Below are 24520 nucleotides of genomic sequence, written 5' to 3'. Positions count from 1 at the left end.
AGGAAAAGTGATAATTGATTGACACGGGAAATGATTTGGTGTTCTAGTGGTCGAGACAGAGATTTTGGGTACTCGGGTTCAGAATGTTCTCAGTTTGCAGATTCTGCAAAGTCGTGGATTCTCGTACAATGAAAGCTTCTCGAAATAGCTGAGGGTCTACAGTAAGACGCGAAAAAGGCCATAACAATAAATCTCGTAAATGGTGAAATATTATCACAGCCGATCGGGAAAGGTCTAACGATCTAGATAATGGGTTAAATGATGTCTCTCCTCTTAAGAGTTCTAGAATCGAAACAAAGAATTCGACTGTAATCAGAATCAGTTCCGATTGTGTTATGATCGAAGCTCTACTTGTGAAGATGTAACTGGTTTGACAGCTATCTAATCATTCTTATGAATCATAACTAGTCGATATTTCTATGTCCGGAAAAGCCTTTGATTTGATCTAGAAATTTCAAAAATGTACGGACACGTGTTTTTCTACTCGAATTCCGGTACGATTTTTGACCATTATCTTCATGTAAAAAGCGCTAAAAAATCACTTCGAATCAGTCAAGTGATTACCTCAAAAAGAAAAGATTTCGCTTTCCTCTGGCCCCTGCCGACATCAGTTGGTGATGCCAATGAATTAGTGGCAGAAATCAGTTCAAAATGGAAACGAAGCGAGCGAGACCACCACACCATCTCTGAATGAAAACGACAAGAAAAAAGTGATTGGAGGGGGGAGAAGAAGTCATGTTCAATTATATCATATAATCAATTACGACTTCTTCTTCTCTATATTGCTTTCGTCTCCTACGTCCACTCGACCTGCGAAGCATTGCTGAATTTTTGGACACAGACACATACAAAAAAACAAGAATCCATTGGCATTTTGAGGGTATTCGAAGAATGACAACCTTTTTTCAGACAATCTACTCTCAGAATTTAGCGCCGCTCCAATGCTGATTATGCCATTACAACAGAAAGAAGGGAAACAACAATGAGTGCTTTTTACTGATCACAGGTCAATTTTTACACCTAATATTCTACCGTAACCGTCTTCTATTTTCTGATTTTTTGAATCTTGAGTCTAATTTTTTCTGAAACATCATTCTAAAGGCAAAAATGAAAGACTCGTGCGTAACAATTGGAATCAGATTAAGAATCATGAACTGATAAGTGACTCTTGAAATGTTCGGAAGGAAAAAGCGCATCATTGCTCTCTGAATTGATATATTTTTATACTGCCTCGAGGGCAACGCCTATTTTTCCAGATGATAAGCCATTTTAATTACCCTCGCTCTCGGTTTCCTGTAAGAGTTGCCGGTAGAGAGTACTTTCTATAAATTAGATAAGTAACATTTAAAGAGAAAGAGATAAAAACAAACAAAATGATTGACAATGATGAAGTGTCACTGTTCTTCAAGAGAAAGTGCAAGAATCACGCGCGACCGCACCCAAAAACATTCGAGTGAATCATGAAAACGGATAGGGATAAGAAGAGAAACACAGATGATGTCGACGATCACTGGGAGGTATTTCTACTCCAAAAATAGGAGAAAGGAGTGACGAAATTAGAGAGAAAGGCAACTGGTAGCGGAGATAATTAAATCGAAATTCACAAGATTCCGGGTTGATTTGCAGAACACTCATCAATACTCATCAGTTTGGAATTATTTCGTTTTCGAAATATATACAAAAAGCAACTCAAAACGGCTCGTTTCACTTTGCTTCAAGTCTTGTTGCCCCTCTCTCTCTTATCATTTGTTATCGGTTTAGTTAGACTCTCGACGGTTTGCATGCACAACGAGGCGCTTTTCCAAAATGGTCACTTTCTTGGTGCTGCATTTATCAGCATTCAGTGTCTGACTTTTCTCATTTTAGCATACTGTCTCGCTGGAATCGTTTACGTAAAAAGGACAATCAGAGAAGGGTGATGATGTCAATTTGAGCTGAAATTGAGATGACGGCGTGGGAGGATTCACGATGACGGAATGCGGAAAAGAAACTAAATCAAGTGTTGAAAAACTTCTCAGAGAGTAGGTCAGGGAGTGGCACTGATTATCAAAGAATCAGATTCACAGTCAAATTGAAAACAGATAAGACTCTGAAACAATGGAATAGGGTTCTGGAGTTCTCTAGAATAATTCTCTACTTTCCTAACCACCTCATCCAACACTGCTAGTCTCGATTATTGTCAGATTTTCAAATATTGAACCCAACGTTGAATGCATTATCAACTGTGTACCATACCTTATGCCAATACAATCTGACTTGACTAATCTGTCAATGACCTAATTAGCAAAAAACTTGACGCTGATGGTAGTGATGGTGGAATGAATAGAAAGAGGGAAAATTCTGTCTTCCGGCGTGTTCTAGCAGAAAATTGGATTTTGTGTGTAGTTGTGAAGACAGAAAAGAAAAAGCGAATGCAAAAAGTGTTGGACTGTAAGAAAAATGAATTAGAGAGACTACTCTCGAGAAAGTGTTCGAGAAGGTTACGGTAACTTATACTAAACAAATAATGGCATCAGAAGAAGAAGAGAAAGAATTGAACGGTCTACTTCTTCTTCTATTTCTCGACGATTGAAACTTTCAATTTCTTCTGCGCATTTCAATTTTTTATCAATTCAGTTTACATGCACATCGTCCTCATCGTCCTCGTTGTCATCTGTCTCCGTACACACACTTCTACCTCATTTCACACGTTTACACATTTATTTACATTCAAATGTACATATGTTTCGATTTCTTTTCCTTTTCACCAATCCGCCAAAAAAAAAACACGGACGTTTCTGTGGACAACAATGAAAGCCAGAAAAGAGATGAAAAGTGAACGGGAAAAAGGAAAAGAGCGAATGAAATGCAATCAGTGAAACGTGTTCTAATCCCTACAATTACCTGTAGATTGTTGTACGTGAGTGTATCTATCAATAGGTTTTTCGAAAACGGACGGGGGACGCCGCGCCGCCCGCCGGGATGTTGTAGGTCTAACCAAACAATTAGTCAGGTGAGTGACAAATATTAGCCGCCTTCGGAGAGTTTAAGGGTGCCCACGCTAAAATGGATAAGTCACCCGAATTCGGAAAGGGGCAACCTTGAAAAGGGAAATGAAGACGTCGAGATGAGGGAGGGGAGAAGGAGGAGGTTCAAAATGAAAGTGAACAGGATTTTGAGAAAAGGAAGAAGGAGGATGTTGATTTAGAAAAGAATGCAACACAGAGAGCCTCTTGAGTTATCAGTCTGCCAACGGAAGAAAATATGTTTATAGAGGATTCAAGTGAGAATAACTTCTTCAGTATCTAGTAAAAGTAGAGAAACTAAAAGTTGATAAGAGCTGATTGCAAACGAAGTGACGAAACGATATCAAAAATTACAAACAGTAAAAAAGAAGAGCGGAACTAAAAGAGCTGTAAACGAGTAATCACGAAAAAATGTGTCAAAAAAGAGAAGATTATCAAAACGGTAATCATTGACTCACTGATTGCTTGGAATTTTTGTTCATGAAATAGAAAAGTTGAGAAATTGTTTTGCTACTTTAGGTAGGACTTGCTTCAAGGATTATAGAAACAATTGTTCTTTCCCAAGATACAAAAAAAAAGTTTCCAGTTTTTCTCGTCAGGTTCAAGGCTTAAAACGGTTTCTACGAATTCATCCTGGGTTACTGTAGGTAACCCGAGTGCAGTCTTTGAGATGGAATTTAGTTAACACCTACGTAACCTACAGTATACTTTTTGAAAGTTTAACATAAAATTTTCTACTCCGAGTTTGAAATATTACGTCTGAAGCTCTCTAGAAGTTTCTTTATACATCTACCGAATATATCCCATCATATACTAAAAAATTGAAACTGCCGTAGTCTGAGTTATAACTTGATCAAACAAACTAACCAATCAACTCCAAAATGTATTTTTATGCCACGTGATTGCATCTTACAAGAGCAAATAAAAACTTAAACTGTTAAAGTGCATCTGAAATGTTGAAATCTAATTTATTGAACTATCTAAAACTTAAGAATACAATACAACCTGACAGAGTCGAAATTGAACTTTTTATCACTTTCCCTCTTTCCCATTTTTTCCTTTTTCAGATGCCGACAATCGTACGTATTTGTGCATGATCATCACACATTCAGACATACAAACTTTTTACGCACGTACAAATGGCAGACTGATAAACGACGTGCAGTGATCGATTAAACTGAAATAGAAGAGAGCCGGCAAGTAAAAAGATGGAAAAGAAAGAAAACCGTAAGAAACGGGAAATTTTGTCAAGGAAGAAGCTTCATTTGAAGAGATAAAGTCTATATTTAGTTTGATAAATAATATAGAAAATCGTTGCATCAGAAACTAAAGATTGAGTTTTGAAGGAGAAATTAAGTTGAATTTTTGCTAAAAATGTTCCTCATGCCATCCATCAAAACTGGAATGAATTCTTATGGTTTCTCCGAAACGGAGGTTTTGTTCTGATAAGGTAATCCCGTATTTCCGTTTAGTTTTGAAGCAACGTGCACGAAACGGATGGTTTCTGAAAACTGAACACTACAGTAACCAATTTTTTTTGGAATTGGTAATTTTGAGATGCTATTAAATTAGTTCAGAAGATCATAAAATTCACAAAATCGCCAGAGTACGGTAACACATTTCAGTCAATTTGTGTCAACTTTTATGGCATTAAACGAGAATCTGAACGAGCGGCAAACATCTAAACGAGAGGAGTACGGTATGCCAACGGGTCTTCTTCATTTGGTCTCAAAAGCAACATTCAGTTGATTGTTGCGGGTGAACCTCTCGGAATGTGGCGAGTAATGTGATTCAATGGCTGAAATAGTGAAGCGAGACGTGAGATGGCACAGAGTGTATTCGGTGTTCTGAATCAAAGAAAATGGAAACGCTGGAATCAGAAAAGGAAGAGGACGGGATTCTTCTGATTGAATATTACAACATCGCCAAAAACGTTTCATTCTTTTTCTTCTTTTTCTTCCGGGAAAAAGCGAGCCAATTAGGCCAAAACGATTCACATTTATCATTATTAAATGACAATTTTATTGGTAAGTAGATCATCACATTCAGAGGAAACATGATTGAGTGATAATTGTCAGAAACTGTTTAACACGACACCTTCAATGAAAAAGAAGTTGGACAGGAGGTACGGTAGAAATAATAGGTGTCTTGGAATGCGGTAATCTGTCTGGGAAAGTCTTTGAGGGCTCGATTACGAAATGATTTGTCATCGTCATAATGATGATCATCATCATTCTTTACCGTATACATATTCTCTTAATTTATTTCCAATCTAATCGTTTTTCTCCCCTTTTTTCTAATGAAAACTTTTTGTCAAAGCGCATGCCGTCCCGAACAGATACATTCGGACGCAACACAAAGTGCCGCTTCCTTTTCGAAAAAATGCGCGAACGTCTCCGGCGATTAATCATTGCTGAATAAACTTTGTTTGTCATACGGACACACTTTTCGGCCGGCGGTAGATCATATCGAAAAGGAAAAGGAAAATGAATTTTGATTAGAAACATGAGTTCTATTAGAAAAACATGGGAATATGTTGGTTTCGAAGGGAATGAAAATAAGAATCGGAGAGCAAGGGGACTAGTTTTCAAAACTTATAAGTTTCCAATCATTTTTTTCTCATTGCAGAATCAACGCTTCTCAAGAAGAGCGGACTCCGACAAATCACCAATCCAAAATGGGATTACGGTACTCTTGAATAAACGATCAGAGAACCTTCAAAAAGGTTTTAATTGGAAGAAGTTTCCGAGTATTATTTCTTCCTCTTCGCGAAATTCAGACTTGTGGTAAACTAGTTGTATACAGTAACCCGTTCGACATCTCTCTTCAATTTCAACGATTCCTATTATTTTGCTCATTGGTCGTCTCTCAATTTGAATTGATATCCTGTTCAATTCAGATTCAAAAAGTCATTAATCTCATGTCCGGATGATGTGGCAGATAAGCGAGGAAATGTTTCAATTGCGCAAGGACAAATCAACGATAAACTCTTCGTATATTTGTGTGAGTGTGCGAAGAATTGGTTTGGCAATCGCAGAAATTCACACTAACTGGCTATTAATTACCTGTCAAAAGTGTCTACTATCTCTAACCTTTCTTATACTTTCTCGTAGATAAACCGTTTGGATTCGAATCATTTATTCACACTCCTAAAACTATTGAAATGACATTCAAGGATATAGTTACTGAATGTAGCAGGGGACCAAATGGTTGAGGGATATTAACCCGGTGAATGTTCTCATCTCAATGTAATGAACGATGATCCAGAAAGGAAATTGAACCGGATATCTATGAAACGTTCATAGTTCTTTCTCACTTGATTCTGAGAACTATTCATAATAAAAATTATATTCAATCAACTGCCGAAATAGTCTCCCAGAAACAAAAAATGCGATCGAGAACAACAAACGAATTCTGTAAATTCCCCACAAATCCAATTCTCTTCGGTTTTTTCCAGACAATAAATTTTCAAATTTCTGCAGACAGTGACAACAAATGAGTTATGTTTCGAATCATATGCTGGTTCGGCGTTTTCTTATCAGTTTCCCGAAAACTCTAAAATTTTTATTCTGATTTCCTTCATTTCCACGTTTCCCCAAGCTGTTGAACGGTACTTATGTTTTCAACTATTATGGACCTATTCACAAGGTAGCAAAAAAAGCAAAAAACTAATTTTGCTAGTAGTAAAAAATAGTTTTTTGTTTTTTTTGCTACCTTGTGAATAGGTCGAGAATAGGTCCATTACATTTCTTCAATAAAATGTCATTTCTGTTTACCCACTAGGTAGCCGTTATCGGTCCTAAGGTCAGGACCTTTCTCCGCACCACCTGCTCAACTAAAATTGTACATCGGGTGTCTGCAAACACCGCGACGGTAACTTGCAGAATTGTCGTCATTTATTTTCTTCACGTGCTGTGTTCAGTTCAATTCAGGTTTTTATTTGTCTGTCAAGCTGCCCCTTTTCCTCATGACTCATCCTAAAACGATGAAAATAGAGCCTTTGTCCTCTTGAAAATACACTGAGCAACAATGAATGAATGACATTCCGTTTTTGCCTACTGTCTCAAAAAAGCTTATGTTTTCTGATTCTTACTGTATCTCTTGTTCTTTCTTAAATTAAAAAAATTCTAGAATTTAGCAGCTTCAATAAAAAATACATGTTCAGATAAAATATGGCGGAATTGGTCCGCCCCAGAAAACCAAAACATCGGGAAAGGCCACAGAGTGATCACGCGCCGACTATTCCCGATCGTCCGGTGCTTGTAAATGGGATGAGATTACCTGTGGTTAGAAATGTTGAAAAGAGAAATACGGAAGAATTATTTTTATTCAGGCCCCATCGCATGATATTCAACAAGTACGGGAACGGTCAGCGTCACCAGAGCCAGAAGAGCAGTGAGTAATCTCAAAGTAAACAATTCATCTGTTTTATTATTACAGAGTGCTGAATGACGTTGATGAATCTTCACGCTCTGAACGAGAGTCTGAAAGCACGAAGGATGTGAGAAGCAGTCCTGTTCGACCAGCACCCCCTCCGCCGGTAAGTGTTATGATACAGAAATCTCGGTAAAAATTTTCATTCAGAGAGCAGTTTCACAAGAAAGAGATGCTCCTCCAATTCCTCCTCGAAGTCTGGTTTTTCCTCGAAGTTCTAGTATGGTAACAGAATCTACAAGAGAGCCAGCACCTGTAGTAGTTCCGAAAAGAAACGTCGCAATGGCACCATATCCAACAGTTCCGGAACTTGCAGAACTCCCATCTTATACTGCAGCTCTTCAACATCCACAAATGTATCCTGCAGTTAGTGGAGGTCAATTACAACATTCCCATTCTGCAACTGCTATTCCTGTATGTTTTTTATTCATTTTTTTTTAGTTTCAATTTTCTTTTTCAGGAAAAAACACGTTTCTCCGCACCAGTTGAACGAGAGCGAGTTCGAGAAGGAGAAGCTCCTCCAATGTATCCATCAATCATTAATTATGAGAGAAACGAGCATGGATTGATGACTGAAGAAAATTTGGTCACGTTTTACCATAATCCATTATACGAACAAGCAGAGATATTTGTGGATCAGTTCATCAAAGCAGAAGAAGTGGCAAATCACTCTGGATCCCTATTCCCCCTTCTAGCAAGGCTAAAATCAGTTTGTGACCTGATGACTGTTAGTGAAGTGAAAGGAAAAGAAAACACAGACGAATTGCAAAAATGTCTACGAGAGTGTTGGATTCAGCAGACATTATCTGTCGAAGCCAAAGGAAAATGTGGAGACAACAATGATGGAACCGGAAAAGCGACTTACTTTTCATACGAATTACAACAAGCAGTGTTGGATCAAATGAAGAAACTTCTATCAACGAATCGAACCAATCTTATGGATCATACTCTTTGTGAAGAAACTTCTTTTCGATCATTGGCTCTTCAAATTCAATGGCAAATTATTATTGTCAATAATAATTTTATGGCTGAGAATGGGTTGACAACTAACTGCCCACCTAATTGTAAGTTACTCTTGCTGAAAAATAAGACTTAAAATTTGTTTCCAGTGGTCGCAACCGGAATGATGACACCTGGAAGGATTGCACTTCGAGCCGCAATATCCGACATATTTTATCATCTCCGTTATCCACGACTCCCTAAACGTTTCATAGACACACTTGTCGGTTGGATCAAAGAATTGACTTGTATATTAAACATGCGCCAATCCTGTGACGATGGTATCTTCATATTATGCCATCTTCTACGTCTTCCTTCTCCAATTGATCAATGGGCAGCACCATTTGTTCAAACATTCATCCAATCACAATCACCACCTCGATTAAAACTGGATTACTGTGTTGCACTTCTCACACATCTTCTCAATCCGATAAAAGCTCGTGAATCATTTCTTCGACATGTGGCACAATCAGAAAAAGAAGAATCAACTTGGGAAATTCTCGCAGATGACGATGATGGTGAAGCGAATGAATTCTCGTTTGTTACAATCAATGAGTCTGATCTGACTGCTTTCCTTGATCAAATTCCAATTTCTGAAATCTATTCAATTGCTTATCTTGCTTTTACTTCATACTCTGACAAAGGATCTCAATTTACTGCTATGGTTGCATTCCAGCTTTTGCTCATGAAAGTTGGTTTTTCGGTTTTAAATTTATTCTTCATCGATTATTTACAGATTCTCGATAACGGTTTGACAAGTTACTCTCAGCCCGGGTACAAAATGTTTTGCAAACAAATTGGTATTAGTCTCAAGTTAGTTTTAAACTAATTTCAGAGCTTAAGGATTAGTAATTGTGAATTTTCAGGCATAGTGTTCGAGAGCTCTGCTCCAATTGGCGTCTAGTTCGAGATCAGATTCAACCAGGCGAGGAATCACATCTTCAAAAAGAAGTTGATCGAATTGTTCTTCTTGCTCTAAACTATCTCATTCATCGAGACAGCGTCGGATTATTTCAATTCGTCGTGGCATTACCGTATGGTGTAGTCTCTGAAGAATGCAGAAGTCGATGCGAATATGCGCTTCGTTCGGAAAAGAAAATGACTATTCATGAAATATACGATACACCAATTTGTGAAGTTCGGGCTAGAATCAGCAGTCGTAAGTTTCAGTTTGTAAAAAGCAATTCTTAAAAACATCTTAGTTTCCAGAAGGAATTTCCAAAAGAGTTGCAAGTCTTGGAGCGCAGGATTCAGAATTTCTGATCAACTCTCTAGCATCGATTGGCTCCTATTCCAACTCAGATGTGGCCCAATTATTAAAAGAGCTTGTTGATGTAAGATTAATATTTATACCTTTCAGCTCATTTCTGAATTCCAGGTCTGTTTTTGTGATGAATCAACTCGTGACGATTTCTACAAGTGTGGAGGGGAAGCTATCGGACAGATTCTAACGAAACGTCCTGAAACATTACATCAACTACTCACGATCGTCGACAGAAATCTTCAGCACATGGATTCTTATGCTATCAATGTTCTCTCTTCGTCACGTCTTTTTGAATGTCGTTTGACAGAACCAATGATCAGTATAATCGGAAAATGGCTGATAAACAATCCACCAGAGCACGGAGCTAACCGACTTGCTCGACGAGTATTATCTGGATTGCATTGGGGATTGGCGGCTGATGGTCATAATTTGTGGATCGATGTGGATGTGCACGTAATTGCTGCAGATACAGTAGTTAAAGCACATTCAGTTCATTGTTCTCGATCAAACAGTATGATATCAAAGTCGATAAGTAAGATATCAAAATTGGCTTCGAAAGTTGGCGATGCCGAATCTCTGTTTCAACAATTTTGTTGGGATCTTCTTGTGAAACTGAAGTTACCGACAGTTCCTGTGGCATTGGTTCAGAATGATTTGACAGCCCATTATGTGAGGATAGTTCAAAATTATGAAGACGATGTTGTGGTTTATTTGGAAAAGGCAGTTCCTCTACTTTCGGATCTCGTTTCGTCTGGAAGCTCCGTCGCGTCTGTTGTTCTGTTATCTCGTTTGATTGCTCAACATTATCAGAAAGTAAACTTGTTGGCAGCGGACAAAAAGTAATTTTTGCAGTCAGAATTTTAAGGCTAAGATTAAAAATTTCAGTTTTATGGCAACATTCGAACGTCTCCTACATGTAGATCAACTTCCTTACGCAGTTCAATGGCTTAGTGGACCATCTTCGACGCCTACTCCAATCGTCAGACTCATTTGTTCAGCCATCTCGTATTATTCTGTTAAACTTCCGGAGCTTCCGGAGTTTCTTCGTGCATGGATTACACTTCTCTGCTCTGCGAGGACCGGATGGAATGAAGATGCAGTTACATATCAGATTGTTGGAACGATTGCAAGGATAGCATTTGTGAATGATACTCAGAAGCTTTACGGAATAACATCGATTATATTCCAAGCATACCAACAACAAATGGCTGCAGAGAAGAATCAATCGAAAGGACTTCTGTCGATGTTTTCATCAGACAACACAGTTTCTCCACTTATTCCTGATTCCATGCTGGCTATTTCTCCATTTGCTTCGTACATTATGTTAAGAGTTGAACAAAAATCGTTCAATACATTCTACGGACATTTATTCGAGGCTCTCGGCAAAAAGGATAAGTATACTCTTGATAATGCTGTGAAGAAGGCAGCATCAAAGTGTTCAATGACGCTCCCAGTAGAAAGAATCGCAGTTTTCCGTTGGGCGAAATTGGTAACAGTGTGTAAAGACTCTCCTCTTCTCCCAATTCTACTACAACAACTCTCTGGATCGGCATATCGACTCCGAAAGGCGAACAACCTAAATCTATGTTACGCTAGACGCCTAATCGATGATCCACAAGTACAGGATGTCATGTCAGAATGTAGGAAAGCAATTGAAGAAACGCCAGTGGAATCGAAAGGACTCTCGAAAGCCGTTGTGGGTTGGCTATTCACAAAACACGAAGTAACGAGAACTGGGTTTGACTTCTCGGTTTTCGATCTTGATTATCTTCTTCAACTGATTCTTGCCGGTGACAAGAATATGTGGCTGGATTATGTAAATATGTCACAATTCGGATCGGAATATATTGCTGAACAAAAACTTTACTCGACTACATGTCAACTCTCACCAAAAAATCGAGATTCTCCTACGCCGCCAGAAATAGGATCACCGCGTACTCGGGGAACAGCAAAACCATTCCCAGTTTTACCTGTGCATTCTGGATTACCACAAGCACCTGCAATCGATCCTTCTATGATTTTCCAACAACATTTAGTACTTCAAGCGGCTGCACCTTTTATTTCTACGATAAAAAATTTGGCCAAGTAAGTTTGTTTGTTTCGCAGTTTCCTTAAGTTTATCTTTTAGACAATACACTGAATGTGGAGATCGAATGGATATTGACGATGATGCCTACTGTAAGCTGATCAGAATACTGTATCAGCCAACGCAGCAGACTGTTCCGGTGGAAATTCGATGTTCTTATTGCTCTAAACCGAAGCCATGCACAATGGCAGTGAAACCAAATGTTTTGAGTCCAGACACTGATGTTAAAATGAGTCAGAATCGAAATAAGCGTATCGAGTTCTGGAATGAACTAAATGTTTCTCTCATTGATAAAGCAGCAGTGGCTACAGCAAGTGTTGAACACCTATCTCGAGTGATTTCGAAGTTAGCTGGAGGTTTACATCAAGCAACTAGAAACAACGCTCAAATCACTGGACATGCTCTTTTCTATCTTATTACTTCTTCAGTTGGAGAAAATGAGCTGTTGTTCAGTGTTGCGTCAGAATCTTATAGTCATTCACTTAGAGCATTGGGAGAGGTATTGTTTCACTCGGGTTTTTCCATTTGATATTTTCAAATTTCTATTCAGGAGTTCGTCAAGTTCCGCCCAGAAGAACAAATGGACGTCATGCAATTAGCACTAAACGGATTCGTGCTCTCTGAGCCGCTAGTTGAGGTACCCTTTTTCTTCAATCAACCAGTTTCAATTAATTTCCTCGCAAGAAAGGATTAATGAAACACGGAACACAAAATTATTTTCTTTTGATGCATTTGATTCTTTCAGGTCTTCACTCCGGAAGTACTTAATTCTGACGATTTGTGCACAGCATACCGAATACTTTCTAACGCCGTTCGAATGCCGGAAAGAAGCAAAATGGCTCTGCAATTGTTAGGTGAGCAACATTTTATTATGACTATTCAACAGAAAATTATTTTTATCCATAAGTATTTACTTCATCCGTCATACTCCAAAAACTGAAGACGCATCTTGTGCTCTGACTTCTAAATAATCTCTTTTCTTAATGATATGAGTAGTACAAATGAGGATCCGGAAATTCTTTTGAATTGCAAGTAGCCTGAAAAGCATAAAAGATTGCTTTCAAGTTATTAACTTCCACTTACCGTAAGGCAGCAACTTCCCAATAAGTTATTCCTCCGTTTATGAACACCATTATTGCTTTTCTAGTGCGATTATCTGGACGTCGATCAGCAGCAATGTAGGTGTTCTCCTCGACCAGAACTTTTTCTTTACCTGAAAAATCACTTTTAAAATTAAAACTAGGAATAGCAAACACACCCATAATTCTTTCATATTCTGATTGGTTCCATCCGTGATCTATAGTATCTTCAACAATTTTACAAAGAAGAGGTGATATTCGTGCACCAAAAACATAACTCATATCAGAAGGATTGGACATATCCATTGGTTCGTTTCCTTTTATAATTCTGAATTTTCGTGCTAGAGTATCCCAAGTTCTTGCACGTTCCGAAATAGTTCGATCTTGTGTAATATGACGACGTGCGTAGATTACACGGGAGTTTCTTAGATTTTGCAGCTCGAACATATGCTCGTATCCGTATTTCTGAATATACATCTCGACGAATTCATTATATGTATCATCTGATACTCCATCGAGTTTCAATGATGCCAGAGACATCATTGATAATACAATATCTCTACACGATCGCATCGGAACTCTTTCGAAAACAAAGTCAAAGTATTCTTCTTGAGTGACAGTTCCTAAAAGCATTTCATGTTCGAGTTTAAACATCGTTCGATAATCCTCCATTTTCACTTTATTCATCATCATTTCACAAGCGTTGATGTGCAATTCGCAATGTTTGTGGTCTTTTTTGAGTGCACGCAAATCTTTTTCAACAAAATTACGATAATCTGCCACGTCATCAATCATAGCAGATTTTTCAATACTTTTTTGAATCGACTTTGCTTTGGCATGCAAAAATTCGAGTGCAGCAGTCACATGTTTGTTCCGAATCGATGCAAAAATATCCTCACAATTATCCAATTTGACGACATCTCCCCTGTTTTGTTGAAGCGCTTCTTTATCTTCTTCAGGATTAATCTCAATCCAATCAAAGTCAAGGGGACCAGTTGGTACCTGTTTTCTCATGTCTACAGGAAAAGCTAGTTTCCCACAATCTATTGTGAAAAATTCATGAAGAAGTCCTTCGTAAGAGGCTCCAGTGAGCAATACAGGAACTGGATCCAACTGTCGATCGAATAAAAACAAATGACTGATTGGTTGGTCTGGCCGCGCTCGTAGTTCGTTACTTGAGCATAACGTATGCACTAAATTCCATAATTGTTTCGATTCTGAGCCCAATCCATAAACTGTTGGAACTACTCCGTATAAGTTTTGAAGAGCCACGAACATGTTTGCCACCGAAAATAGATCTGATTGAGCTGATTCAACGTGTTGAAGAGAGAATAAATCACTTTCAAGCGGCAATAGGCACATGTTTAAACTGAGCTGAGTGATGTTTCCAATAACTCCAGATGATTCAAATACTAAATCGCATTCTTCTAACTGCCGGTTGCACCATATCACACATATCGACCTATTTTCGTCAGATTCTTCAACATATTCCACGATTTTCCGTGCATTGTCTACGTTTGGGCGTAGGAAAAACACTCTTTGATCGATTTCGAGATTCCATACCTGAATTTATATTATTCTAATTTTTTTTTGAATGCGAAAGTCACTTGGGGATTTTTTTGTAAGTCAAAATGCATGATTCTCTTTACTCCGTGACGTTTCATATCTGACGATGTGGCAATCATATCAAGCGGCCTTAGAAGACACTTGTCGATGAAAAGTTCTTTTGTGCCTGAAAAATAATTTTCTATCCAATATCATTAAGATATTATAATTTTACCTGGTAATGTTTCCAAATAATGTATGAATTCTCGTTGCATTACCATGCGGAGCAGATGGAGAGTTTCATCAATCTCCAACTCTGCAGTACCCGGTGCCATTTTTTCAACCTACTTTTTGACTAGTTTACATGAAAATACTTTGAAGTTCAATTCACAGTAAATGCGTGGAAATTTTTTCGCACTCTGTGCATCAGTATGTCGAATTTCGCGCATGCAGACAATGCGTCATAGTTGACGAGCAAAGAAAATAATGTGTGAGACGAAGAGACGCAGACATTTTCAGGCCGTCTTGGTATGCAACAAGCTGCTGCTGGATTGCCACCGCATCAGTTCGCTGCTCTGTTACCAATTGCTTTTGCCAATCTAGCTAGTCAACCGGATCCATCGTCACCACTACATTCGTTGTGCTTACAGGTAAGAGTTACATATTATATGTAGATCGTTGTATTTATAAGACTATTTATTTCAGCATGTTATTTTCTTCGTCTTCCACCACTTCCCGGATAATGTGGTCAATGGACTTGACTTGGCATTGGAAGGATGCAATACAAATTCAACTCCAGCTTCACTCTTGGATGCTATTGTTGATAAATTGGATGCAAAGGATTACTTGAAAAAGAATGTTTCGCTTGACTTGGGAGCAGCCAAAGCTGATGAATGCGCAAGGGTTCTATCAAAACGTTTGGACGAAGCGAGGACGAAACTTCCAAATTTTTATGGAATCTGGTCCCGATATATGGATTCAGTAACCCGTCTCGCCCAGCTATTCCTTTTCGTTCCGATTCGAGATGGATATGAACCAAATAAGGCGGTTTCCGTACTACAAAGAGAATGCTATGAGTACTTTGCTCGTGTGGCTGCAGTATTTTCTCCACTAATTGCTCCTTACTCGCCAACTCATCCTCCATTCTCTCCTTCTCATGAAGCACAAGCAATGTTGGTTTTGGATCGGTTTGTTGAATTTCTTTCTGCACTCCATTTCAATTCAAGTATACCACCTGGAATGCAGAATATTCAATCTTTGGTTTGGCAGTACTATTGTGAGAAATTATCAATTTTAACACATGGAACTCAACACTATTATGATATCCTCGAACGACAATTGGTCCGACTTAATTGGCAAGCTCTTTGGCCTTCAAGACTTGCAATAACTGCAATGGAAACATGTTTGGATACTCGGTCTCAAGATTGTGCATCATTTGTTTCACAAATGGTAGCACGTATTCCATGGAGTACCATAATGCAAACAATGCATGAAGATAGTAGGCCCAGCTATTTGGCTTCTCTTTTCGGTGTTCTTGTTCGATTAGCATCTCGTTCTCGGAATTACGATAAAGTTAGAGCTTCTTTACTGGAGTTGGTGAAATCATTATCGCTCCGCGCAGACTGGAATAGAATTAGCCCAGAAGACGCTATGAATATTTCATTGGCTGTAACTAAAAGTCTACCGTCGGATTCATTATCAAATCCAATCGAAATCGTGTCAGTTATTCAAGTAATATGGAGAAAGATCAGTTGTTTTGTTGCTCGGGAACCATTTTCTGAAATATCTCTTCAAAAACAAATCTTGTGGATTCAAACGGAATGTGCTCTTCTGCTCAAAGCTGAACCTTCCCAAATTCCTGCTGCATACAATTCACTAATTTCTGATGTTAATTCGTTGGCTACCAATCATTGTAAGATCTCTAATCTAGAAATACTGTTTCGTTAAATCCAATTTTTGCAGCAAACCTTCGTGAATTCCGACTTGTGACCAGAGAACTGACGGCAATGTGGAAAAATATTGAGAATGAAAACTTAGGAGGTAAATTAATCGCAGAAGTCCTTTCACTCCACATTAATTTACAGAATCCCTCGTATCTCAATGGACAGAGTATGTCACAGCCAATCCGAGTTCTCCTCTCATACTCACATCTCTTAATACAATCATTGATTCATTGAATAATGATCAACATACAACTGCTTTGAAAGTTATCGAAAAACTTATTGCTGCTTACTTTCTCAGTGAGTTTGCTCCAAAATTGCTATTTCTAAGCTAACTAAATTCCAGGAAACGACAGTAACTGGGCAGAAGTTTTGCATTGGATTCAGTTTCCTAACAAAAATTTTGAATCCGTCAAAAATTACTTGCTGACCGTTCCAAAATCTGAGAACAAACAACAGATGCTACCACTTACTTTGAAAGTTTTCATGGATTATGGTGGCGCTGATGACAACAAGTTCTTCGAATTGCATTATTATGTGACTAGCGTTCGTGCGAAGCATTTCACATCCGAAGCAGGTTTCTTATGCCTTTTGGCTCGATTACTTCAATGGATTGGTAAACGAAGTCCCACTCTTCCTTCTCATTTTGCACCAACTGACGATCTACTTGCTTCGGTTATCAAGTATCTAGTAAAAGTTAATAAAGAAGACACCGGCATTTTTACGTTCATCAGCAGCAAAAAAACAGCAACTCCAAAGTGGGTCCTTTTTCATTATGTCTTCATTTATTTATTTCTCATTTCAGAATGCGTGTAGTCCTCCAAATTCTCGAAATGTTTTTAACCCAACAAACACTTGGTGATGGAAGACGACCAAGATGTGATGCAAACTCACCGGTGCTAAATTCACGGATCGCAGCTTTGAGAGACATGGCTCAACAAAGAGCAAATCAAAACATGACCAATGCGTTCAACAGGGCAACTGCATATTTCGTTCAAATTGACATCCATCAGATTCAATCAGCTTCTAAATTGCTCCTCGAAATAGGACGGTCTGCCTTCGGGGATCGTTTCCTCAGTGATGTATAATTGTACCTTAAAACCTTCAATTTCCTCATCCTTTACTCATTTTCCTTCTTTGGGTCATTAATTCATTTTATGTGACAGAAAATCACGGGTACCACGCTCACCGATTTATTCGTTTCATCCTCGTCTCAGTTCCCATTCTCTTTGTCTGTTTTATGAACCTGATTCTTGTAGTTAATTCGTGTAAAATAGATTTCAATTGCATTCTATTCAAATAAATAAATATATTGCGATTAAATAATGAACGAACGCACGAGTTGAGAAATTTTCAATGGCAAGTGTGCTCCATTCGTATGTCTTGAGGAGCCAACGGCAGATCGATAGGCTTGAGAGTAGGAGGATTGAGCACTTACTGAGAAATAGAAATTCGCGGAGAGACGGAGACGAAAAAGTTCCTCACAATAAGCAATGCGCCCCTTCGCTTATTACTTTTTTTGTTTTCCAAAGTATTTGCGTTCTAAGTTTCTTTTGATATACTTTCGTCACCTGATTGGTTTGAAGAAAAGATTAAAAATGAAACATTGCAGGGTTTAACCATGTTATTACTGCGGATTGGAGTGCTACTACTCGTGTTAGTAGTAGTTGCTCAATGTGAAAAAGGAGATCCGTATGAAGTACTCGGAATCGGAAGAAGAGCAACACCAAAAGAGATAAAGAGTGCGTATAAGAATCTGGCGAAAGAATGGTGAGTAATTTAATATTTCCTATCAAAAAACTAGAATTTTATTTGATCTGAGCAAAGCGTCGAGAACTTTGAAGAAATTCTTTGACACGACAAAAAATGAAATTGGAAATAGCAAAGAACTTGTTTCTAAATAAGATTATAAATATTTCTTAACTTCATTCAATCATGTCGCATGTAGCACGAAATATTATAAACTGAACATTTTCATAATTTCATCGCGTGCCATGCTGCTTTTTAAAAATTTATTTACAAATTAAAAAAACAATTTTTAACTTTTTAAAAATTCAATGATTTCCAGGCATCCGGATAAACGAAAAGATGATGCAGCTTCTACTCGTTTCATGGAGATTGCGGAAGCTTACGAAGTTCTTTCGGATCCTGTCAGAAAAGAACGATACGATAAATTCGGAACTTTCGATGATGTCAAACAGTTCGAAGATAACGCTGAACGAGCCAGATCATTTGTAATTTTTCAAAAAAAAAAATTTTAAGTATCGGAATGATTTACAGTACGGATTTGGCGGATTCAGTGGATTTGGAGGATTCGGTTTCGATGAGAGTGTGTTCGAGTACAAATATAGAATGTCTTATCAGCAATATCAGTTCAAAATTCTGGAGCAGTCGAACACAAAACCATACATTGTATATATTTATTCTAATTATTGTCAAATGTGCTATCGATTCCATCCACAATGGAAACGAGTTATTGCTGATCTGGAACCACTTGGATATGGAATCGTGACAGTGAATGGAAATAGGGAACAGAATTTGATGGAGAAAATGAGGATATCTCATGTTCCTGCATTGGTTGCAATTGTTGAAGGACGAATTATTCCAATGCGCGTTGACCAAAGCTTCAGTGATAGGTTAGTAATTATCTCGTAGTTAATTCAATTTTTCTAATTTTCCAGATCAATCGTCGCTTTTGCCCAAAAAGTTATTCCCAGCTATTTCATGACAAAAATCAACAGTGGAATAATGTTGTCTCGATTTGTTGAACAATGGAAGACAAGTAACAAAATCTCTGTGGTCATCTTCGGAGCAGCTGTCAATCCTCGAATTCGTTATCTCCTCGCAGCAATGAAATACTCCCAATTTGCTCGATTCGCATATGTTTCACTTGCGGATCCATCAGATGCAGTCCGGATATTAAAAGAATCAGTTGATATCAAGTGTGTTCAATGTGAAAACATTTTGATATATGGAGATATGGAACATGTATGTTCAGAGTTGAATAGGATTCAATAATATATATATTGTTTTTAATTTAGGAAGACGCAGTTGATAGATTATCAATCAGCGAAGCAAAGAAGTTGACAATGGAGGCACTGGAAGAGTTCATTGAGAAGAACAAGTTACTAACGTTACCAAGAATATCTTCACAAGTCATGTTGGATGAAATCTGTCCAGTATCTTCCCGCTCCCCACGTCATCTTTGCGTCATTCTTCCAGTCACATCTCATAGTTCTGAATCTGAGCATGTTGATGCTTTCAGAAGATACGTAAGAGATACTCAATCAATGTGGAAAGGAAAGAAGGTCAACTTTGCTTACATGTATGTAGATAAACAGAAGGATTGGATGAGGCCATTTGCTGAGAAACGAAAGGGAGAGCTGAAAAATGAAGGAAGAGATTTGTTGATATTCTGGAGACTTGAATACAAAAAGGCAAGGTTCACTTGGCTTGAAGGAGCATGGACTGGGCATAAAGAAACTGATGATTTGATTATGAATGTTGTGGAACAAAGAAAACGATTGGACGAGACATGTACTGTTGGAAATATCAGTGATGAATACGGTCTTTCAATATTCACAAAGTTTAGTCGTACTTTCTGGAGGATGTGGGAAGTCATTTGGTTCCATGTTTCAAATGAAGAAACATACATGTTCCTCTCTGCTGTTGGTACTCTATTCATGATCATGTCAATTGGTTGGCTGTTCAGTTACTTCAGTGAGAAACCATCTGACATCAAAAAACGAAAACCGAAAGCTAATGATGTAGCTGATTTGACTGGTGATCCAACAACAACAAATGATTGGCATCCAGATGATCCGAATACAAAAAAGAAGGAAAGTGAAAGCTCGAAACAGCTGTCAAGTGGAAAATCTAAATGGTCTGTCATCATGAAACCACTGATTCATGAATTACGAGCAGAGACATATTTTGGAATGATTCGACTTCTGAAACCAGGATGTAGATCAATGATTCTTTTGGTGGACGAAGAAAATAAGGATGCATTGATCAACAAATTCTCACAATATGTGTATCCTCTCAGAAAGTGAGTTTTCGTAAAAAGAATACCAATAAACGTGTATTTTTTCAGCAATAAAACATTCTCCTTCGGATTCCTTGTGGTACCGAAAAACTTGGATTGGTTCCGTAAACTGTTGGAACACACGTTGCCAACTGATGGAAAACCAACGCCAGAACCAGATGTTAGTCAATCGATGTACAAACGACTGAAACTGATAAATCATCGTCATACAATTGGAACAGTTTTAACACTGTGTGGATGGAAACTGTATTTCTCCATCTACCATCCAAAACATGTTGAATTGAGCCGTCGTAACTTCATTGACACAGATGAAGAGCCTAGCAGTGATGACGAAGCATCGTATCGAAGTGATGAATATGCATCAATGGGAGAAAAGAAGAAATTACACAGAAGCTCATCTCAACGAGGAGTGAATGTTGAGAATGTGTTAGATGGATTCCCTAATTGGATGGATCGCTTGCTGGAAGGATCTATCAGAAGGTAAGAAGCAAAATGGACAGAATGTAAAAGTTAATATTCGTTTTCAGATATTATATTCCCGAGTGGCCGGATAATCTCAAGTAATCTACCTCCGTCTCCCTCTCGCACACAGCCGATTAACATTTCCTCCGTTTCCTTTTCTCCCATCAATACACCTTATATACATGTTACAAATTCTCACAACACGTCTTCTCTTTCCTCTCATATGCCCCTCTTTCTCTTTCGTCACTCGTTTTCTTGGTGCTCAAAATCCTTCTCCTCAACTAGTTCACAAGACTACTTTTCTCCAGAATTGATCTTTTTGAAAATTTCTATTGCTTCAGCTCCCTTTGAATATATCATAATAAGTCAGTCACTTGTCAAATGCAATCTCCTACGAGAATAATGTAATAAAAAGATATAATAAGAGAAATTTAATAAAACTTTCATATTAGTTTTTTACAATCCAAATAAAAAGTTATCTCTTTCGAATACCTAAAAAAAAACCATTTTCTCACATCTCAATCTTCTTGTATTTAAATTTACAGTATGTCGGCTAAGTCACCTGTTGTCAAAAAAACGATAAGTGGAGGAAAAGGAAAGATATCTGAATATTCTGATGGAACGAAAGCTGTTTTTCATTATCAAACACTTTTTCCAATAGAAAAACCGGGAAAGGGAGAACCGATGCCAGCCGAAAAGTTAATAAAACTTGAAATTCAGTTTCAATACTTTATTTTAATTCAGAGATGCTTATCGTTGCATCGATGATACTCGCAAATCGTGGCCCGATGGATATGGAAAACCACTGGAAGTCGTTTTCGGCAAAAAGTTTCAATTGCCGGTTTTCGAAGAATGCCTGAAAACAATGCTTGTCGACGAAATTTCTCAGTTTGATGTCGAATGTATCGATCTTATTCAATATCCATTTGTGTCCAAAAAATTGAGAGATATCGTGAAACCATGTGATGGAAAGCATGACCATGGTCACACAACTCACATGTGTGCTGCTAGCGTTGCTCAAGGGTATGCGTGAGAAAAATATTCTATTTTTGTACTTTTGGATTTCAGAACTGGATATGATGAACTGGATGATTTAATGAAGAATCCCCGACCTCTTCGATTTGTTTTTCATCTTCTTGAAGTATTTGAGCCAGATCAGTATGAACATGATTCGTGGCAATTGGATGAGGAAGACAAGTTGAAATCGGTTGAAGCTCTCCGACAGAAAGGAAACGAACTATTTGTAAAAGTATGTTTAAATGGTTCATGATTGGTTAAAACTTTTCTTATTTCTGCTTTTAGAAAGACTACAAAGAAGCGATTGATGCTTATCGTGATGCACTGACACGATTGGATACTTTGATTCTCAGAGAGAAACCAGGAGAACCTGAATGGGTTCAACTTGATAGAAAGGTTTCGTAAATTCTGCCCCGTACTCTCTGATTTCCGTTTTTCAGAACATTCCATTATACGCAAATATGTCTCAATGTTATCTCAATATTGGTGATCTTCATGAAGCAGAGGAAACATCAAGTGAAGTCCTAAAACGTGAAGAAACCAACGAAAAGGCGCTGTTTCGTCGTGCGAAAGCCCGCATTGCCGCGTGGAAATTAGACGAAGTGAGTTTACATTGGACAACAGGGACAGCTGCTGCTCTCTTGCACTTTATGCTCTTCGTTCTTCTAAAACAATCGATTTTAGGCAGAGGAAGACCTCAAACTGCTGCTGCGCAACCATCCAGCTGCAGCCAGTATTGTTGCTCGAGAAATGAAAATTGTGACCGAAAGACGAGCAGAAAAGAAAGAGGATTCGCGTGTTACCTACTCAAAAATGTTCAAACAATAACTGAAACACTCAACGATCACTTAAAAATTCATCACATTTTTTTACATGTGGTTCTAAATATTCAACTAATTTTTTCTTCTGGTTCTTGCAACATTTTATGAATCCAATCACATTCCAATCCACAGTATATTTTGTATTGCATGTTTAATCATAAAACAATATGTACATTATTACTGAACCTTTCTTTTTCCTTTCTCGGGGTTTCTCGTGTTTTGAATCTGTTTAATCATATTTCTGTTTCAGCTAACACTTAATTTCGTACGTTTTTAGACACGATGAAGCCATACCTTGCCATTTTTATCATCAATACAGTCATCAGTGTCCCCTTAAACCGGTCAGAATTTGTTGGCAACGATCATGTTCAGTTGATGCCGTTGGAAAGAGACGGAGAAATCAATGAAAAGTTTCGACAAGAAATGCTTTTCTCGCACAATCTCAACTCTATGGATACAAATGAATTAGCAGCCAGTATCAGGGAAATGTTCAAGATGTAACTGCTAATTAAACGAAACTGATTTAGTACTCTATTTATTCAGGACTGACACGAATGAAGACGGATTTTTGACTTTAGATGAACTAAAACAACAAGTGCGGAAAAATATGGAAGAACATCTAGAAAAAAGCAAAAATGATTCAGAAGCGTTCTTTGAAATTATCGACGTTGACAAAGATGGATATGTAAGAATCTGTGTGCCTGTCTAATGACCGTTCTGCTTACTTTAGATTATATGGGAGGAGTTCGAGCCGCACTTTAGCCAGATGCATGGCAAGGATCACGATGAAAACGAGCTCATGAATGCTCATACAGAAGGTATTTTGTAGTAAATCATCTTCAAATATAATTTGAACTTCACTCTTCAGACCCACATCGTGTAGACGATGAGAAAAGAATGTTCAACCGTTCAGACATAACTCGAGATGGAAGACTGGATAAAATGGAATGGCATGTGTTTCTACATCCAGAGTATTCTGCACAAGGTCTTGTAGAAATCGTCAACGATTTGATTGATGTCTATGGTAAATTTATCTGACGCTAAGATACAATAAGAAATCGCTTTTTAGACAAAGACAATAACAGACTGATCTCCCGTGATGAATTTGTCAACGGGATTCCTGGAACAATTGAGGAGGAGAATTCGGAATTCGAGAAAATGGAAAAAGCGGAGAAAGAAAGAAGGTTCGTCACAATTAACACGACTGTCCCGAAACTTGTATTTTAGACTGGTAGAATTCAATACTGAAATCGACACCAACTCCGACGGTGACGCATCTTTTCGTGAGCTGTACGAATACGTTGATCCACAAAATTTCCGTCTCGCTTCCAAAGAAGTAAACAACGTGAGTTGTTTTCACATAAATCGTAAACGAGCAATTATTCAGATTATGATGCTTGCGGATGCGAATAATGATGGTAAATTATCGCTGGAAGAGCTTCTGGAACGCGATTGGTTACTTGCTCGTTCCAGTCTCCTGTCAGGTCGCAACAGCCTCCACGACGAAATGTGAAGTTGCTTATTGTTTACTTGTTTAATCCGGTGTTTTTCAAAGTTCGGTTTAATGAAGAATTTTAATTAGAAAAATGGGTACTATAATACATACACAGGGTTTCGGGTTTGGTGTGGCTTGAGGAAACAAATAATGGTAGCGCATATCTTTCGACTCCTCGGTAATATTTTACAAAGTTTGATGAACTTGGGTCGAAGCGGTAAGAATTCTGTTACAAATGAAATGACTAATGACTTGGAGAACCAGATGCTTTACCCAACTTCACTAAACTGTCGTGATTAGAAAGTTGGGCCATATAAAGTGTGGACGT

General features: G+C 38.1%; 6 protein-coding genes across 6 annotated transcripts; 5 read left to right on the top strand and 1 right to left on the bottom strand.

The window, feature by feature from the left end:
- Positions 1 to 7177: 7177 nt before the first annotated feature.
- On the top strand, positions 7178 to 12482 carry GCK72_006299 (uncharacterized protein; the record flags this gene model as incomplete). Its single annotated transcript, XM_053725562.1, has 13 exons — positions 7178 to 7291; positions 7339 to 7400; positions 7446 to 7545; positions 7590 to 7853; positions 7900 to 8503; positions 8549 to 9129; positions 9175 to 9251; positions 9305 to 9597; positions 9648 to 9772; positions 9817 to 10541; positions 10588 to 11787; positions 11831 to 12287; positions 12339 to 12482. The coding sequence occupies 13 exons, from the start codon at positions 7178 to 7180 to the stop codon at positions 12480 to 12482; spliced, it is 4746 nt and encodes a 1581-aa protein (XP_053589756.1).
- A 228-nt stretch (positions 12483 to 12710) lies between these two features.
- On the bottom strand, positions 12711 to 14747 carry GCK72_006298 (uncharacterized protein; the record flags this gene model as incomplete). Its single annotated transcript, XM_053725561.1, has 5 exons — positions 12711 to 12825; positions 12872 to 13001; positions 13047 to 14430; positions 14475 to 14599; positions 14648 to 14747. 5 exons carry the CDS (start codon positions 14745 to 14747, stop codon positions 12711 to 12713), a joined length of 1854 nt encoding a protein of 617 aa, XP_053589755.1.
- Positions 14748 to 14942: 195 nt separating this feature from the next.
- On the top strand, positions 14943 to 17440 carry GCK72_006297 (uncharacterized protein; the record flags this gene model as incomplete). Its single annotated transcript, XM_053725560.1, has 6 exons — positions 14943 to 15062; positions 15118 to 16324; positions 16375 to 16452; positions 16497 to 16652; positions 16699 to 17110; positions 17158 to 17440. The coding sequence occupies 6 exons, from the start codon at positions 14943 to 14945 to the stop codon at positions 17438 to 17440; spliced, it is 2256 nt and encodes a 751-aa protein (XP_053589754.1).
- Positions 17441 to 17973: 533 nt separating this feature from the next.
- On the top strand, positions 17974 to 20961 carry GCK72_006296 (uncharacterized protein; the record flags this gene model as incomplete). The annotated part of the gene is made up of 7 exons (XM_053725559.1): positions 17974 to 18122; positions 18421 to 18586; positions 18633 to 18988; positions 19034 to 19340; positions 19394 to 20400; positions 20446 to 20877; positions 20925 to 20961. 7 exons carry the CDS (start codon positions 17974 to 17976, stop codon positions 20959 to 20961), a joined length of 2454 nt encoding a protein of 817 aa, XP_053589753.1.
- A 444-nt stretch (positions 20962 to 21405) lies between these two features.
- GCK72_006295 (uncharacterized protein) lies at positions 21406 to 22704 on the top strand (the record flags this gene model as incomplete). The annotated part of the gene is made up of 6 exons (XM_003113406.2): positions 21406 to 21557; positions 21604 to 21882; positions 21928 to 22108; positions 22162 to 22272; positions 22317 to 22478; positions 22561 to 22704. 6 exons carry the CDS (start codon positions 21406 to 21408, stop codon positions 22702 to 22704), a joined length of 1029 nt encoding a protein of 342 aa, XP_003113454.2.
- Positions 22705 to 22979: 275 nt separating this feature from the next.
- Positions 22980 to 24210, top strand: GCK72_006294 (uncharacterized protein; the record flags this gene model as incomplete). Its single annotated transcript, XM_053725558.1, has 7 exons — positions 22980 to 23194; positions 23241 to 23382; positions 23428 to 23515; positions 23566 to 23721; positions 23767 to 23881; positions 23925 to 24042; positions 24085 to 24210. The coding sequence occupies 7 exons, from the start codon at positions 22980 to 22982 to the stop codon at positions 24208 to 24210; spliced, it is 960 nt and encodes a 319-aa protein (XP_053589752.1).
- Between the last annotated feature and the right edge of the window lie 310 nt (positions 24211 to 24520).

The sequence above is a fragment of the Caenorhabditis remanei genome, chromosome II (assembly GCF_010183535.1).
Source record: "Caenorhabditis remanei strain PX506 chromosome II, whole genome shotgun sequence".
Classification (NCBI taxonomy): Eukaryota; Metazoa; Nematoda; class Chromadorea; order Rhabditida; family Rhabditidae; genus Caenorhabditis; species Caenorhabditis remanei.
This window is presented reverse-complemented; position numbering and strand designations above follow the sequence as displayed.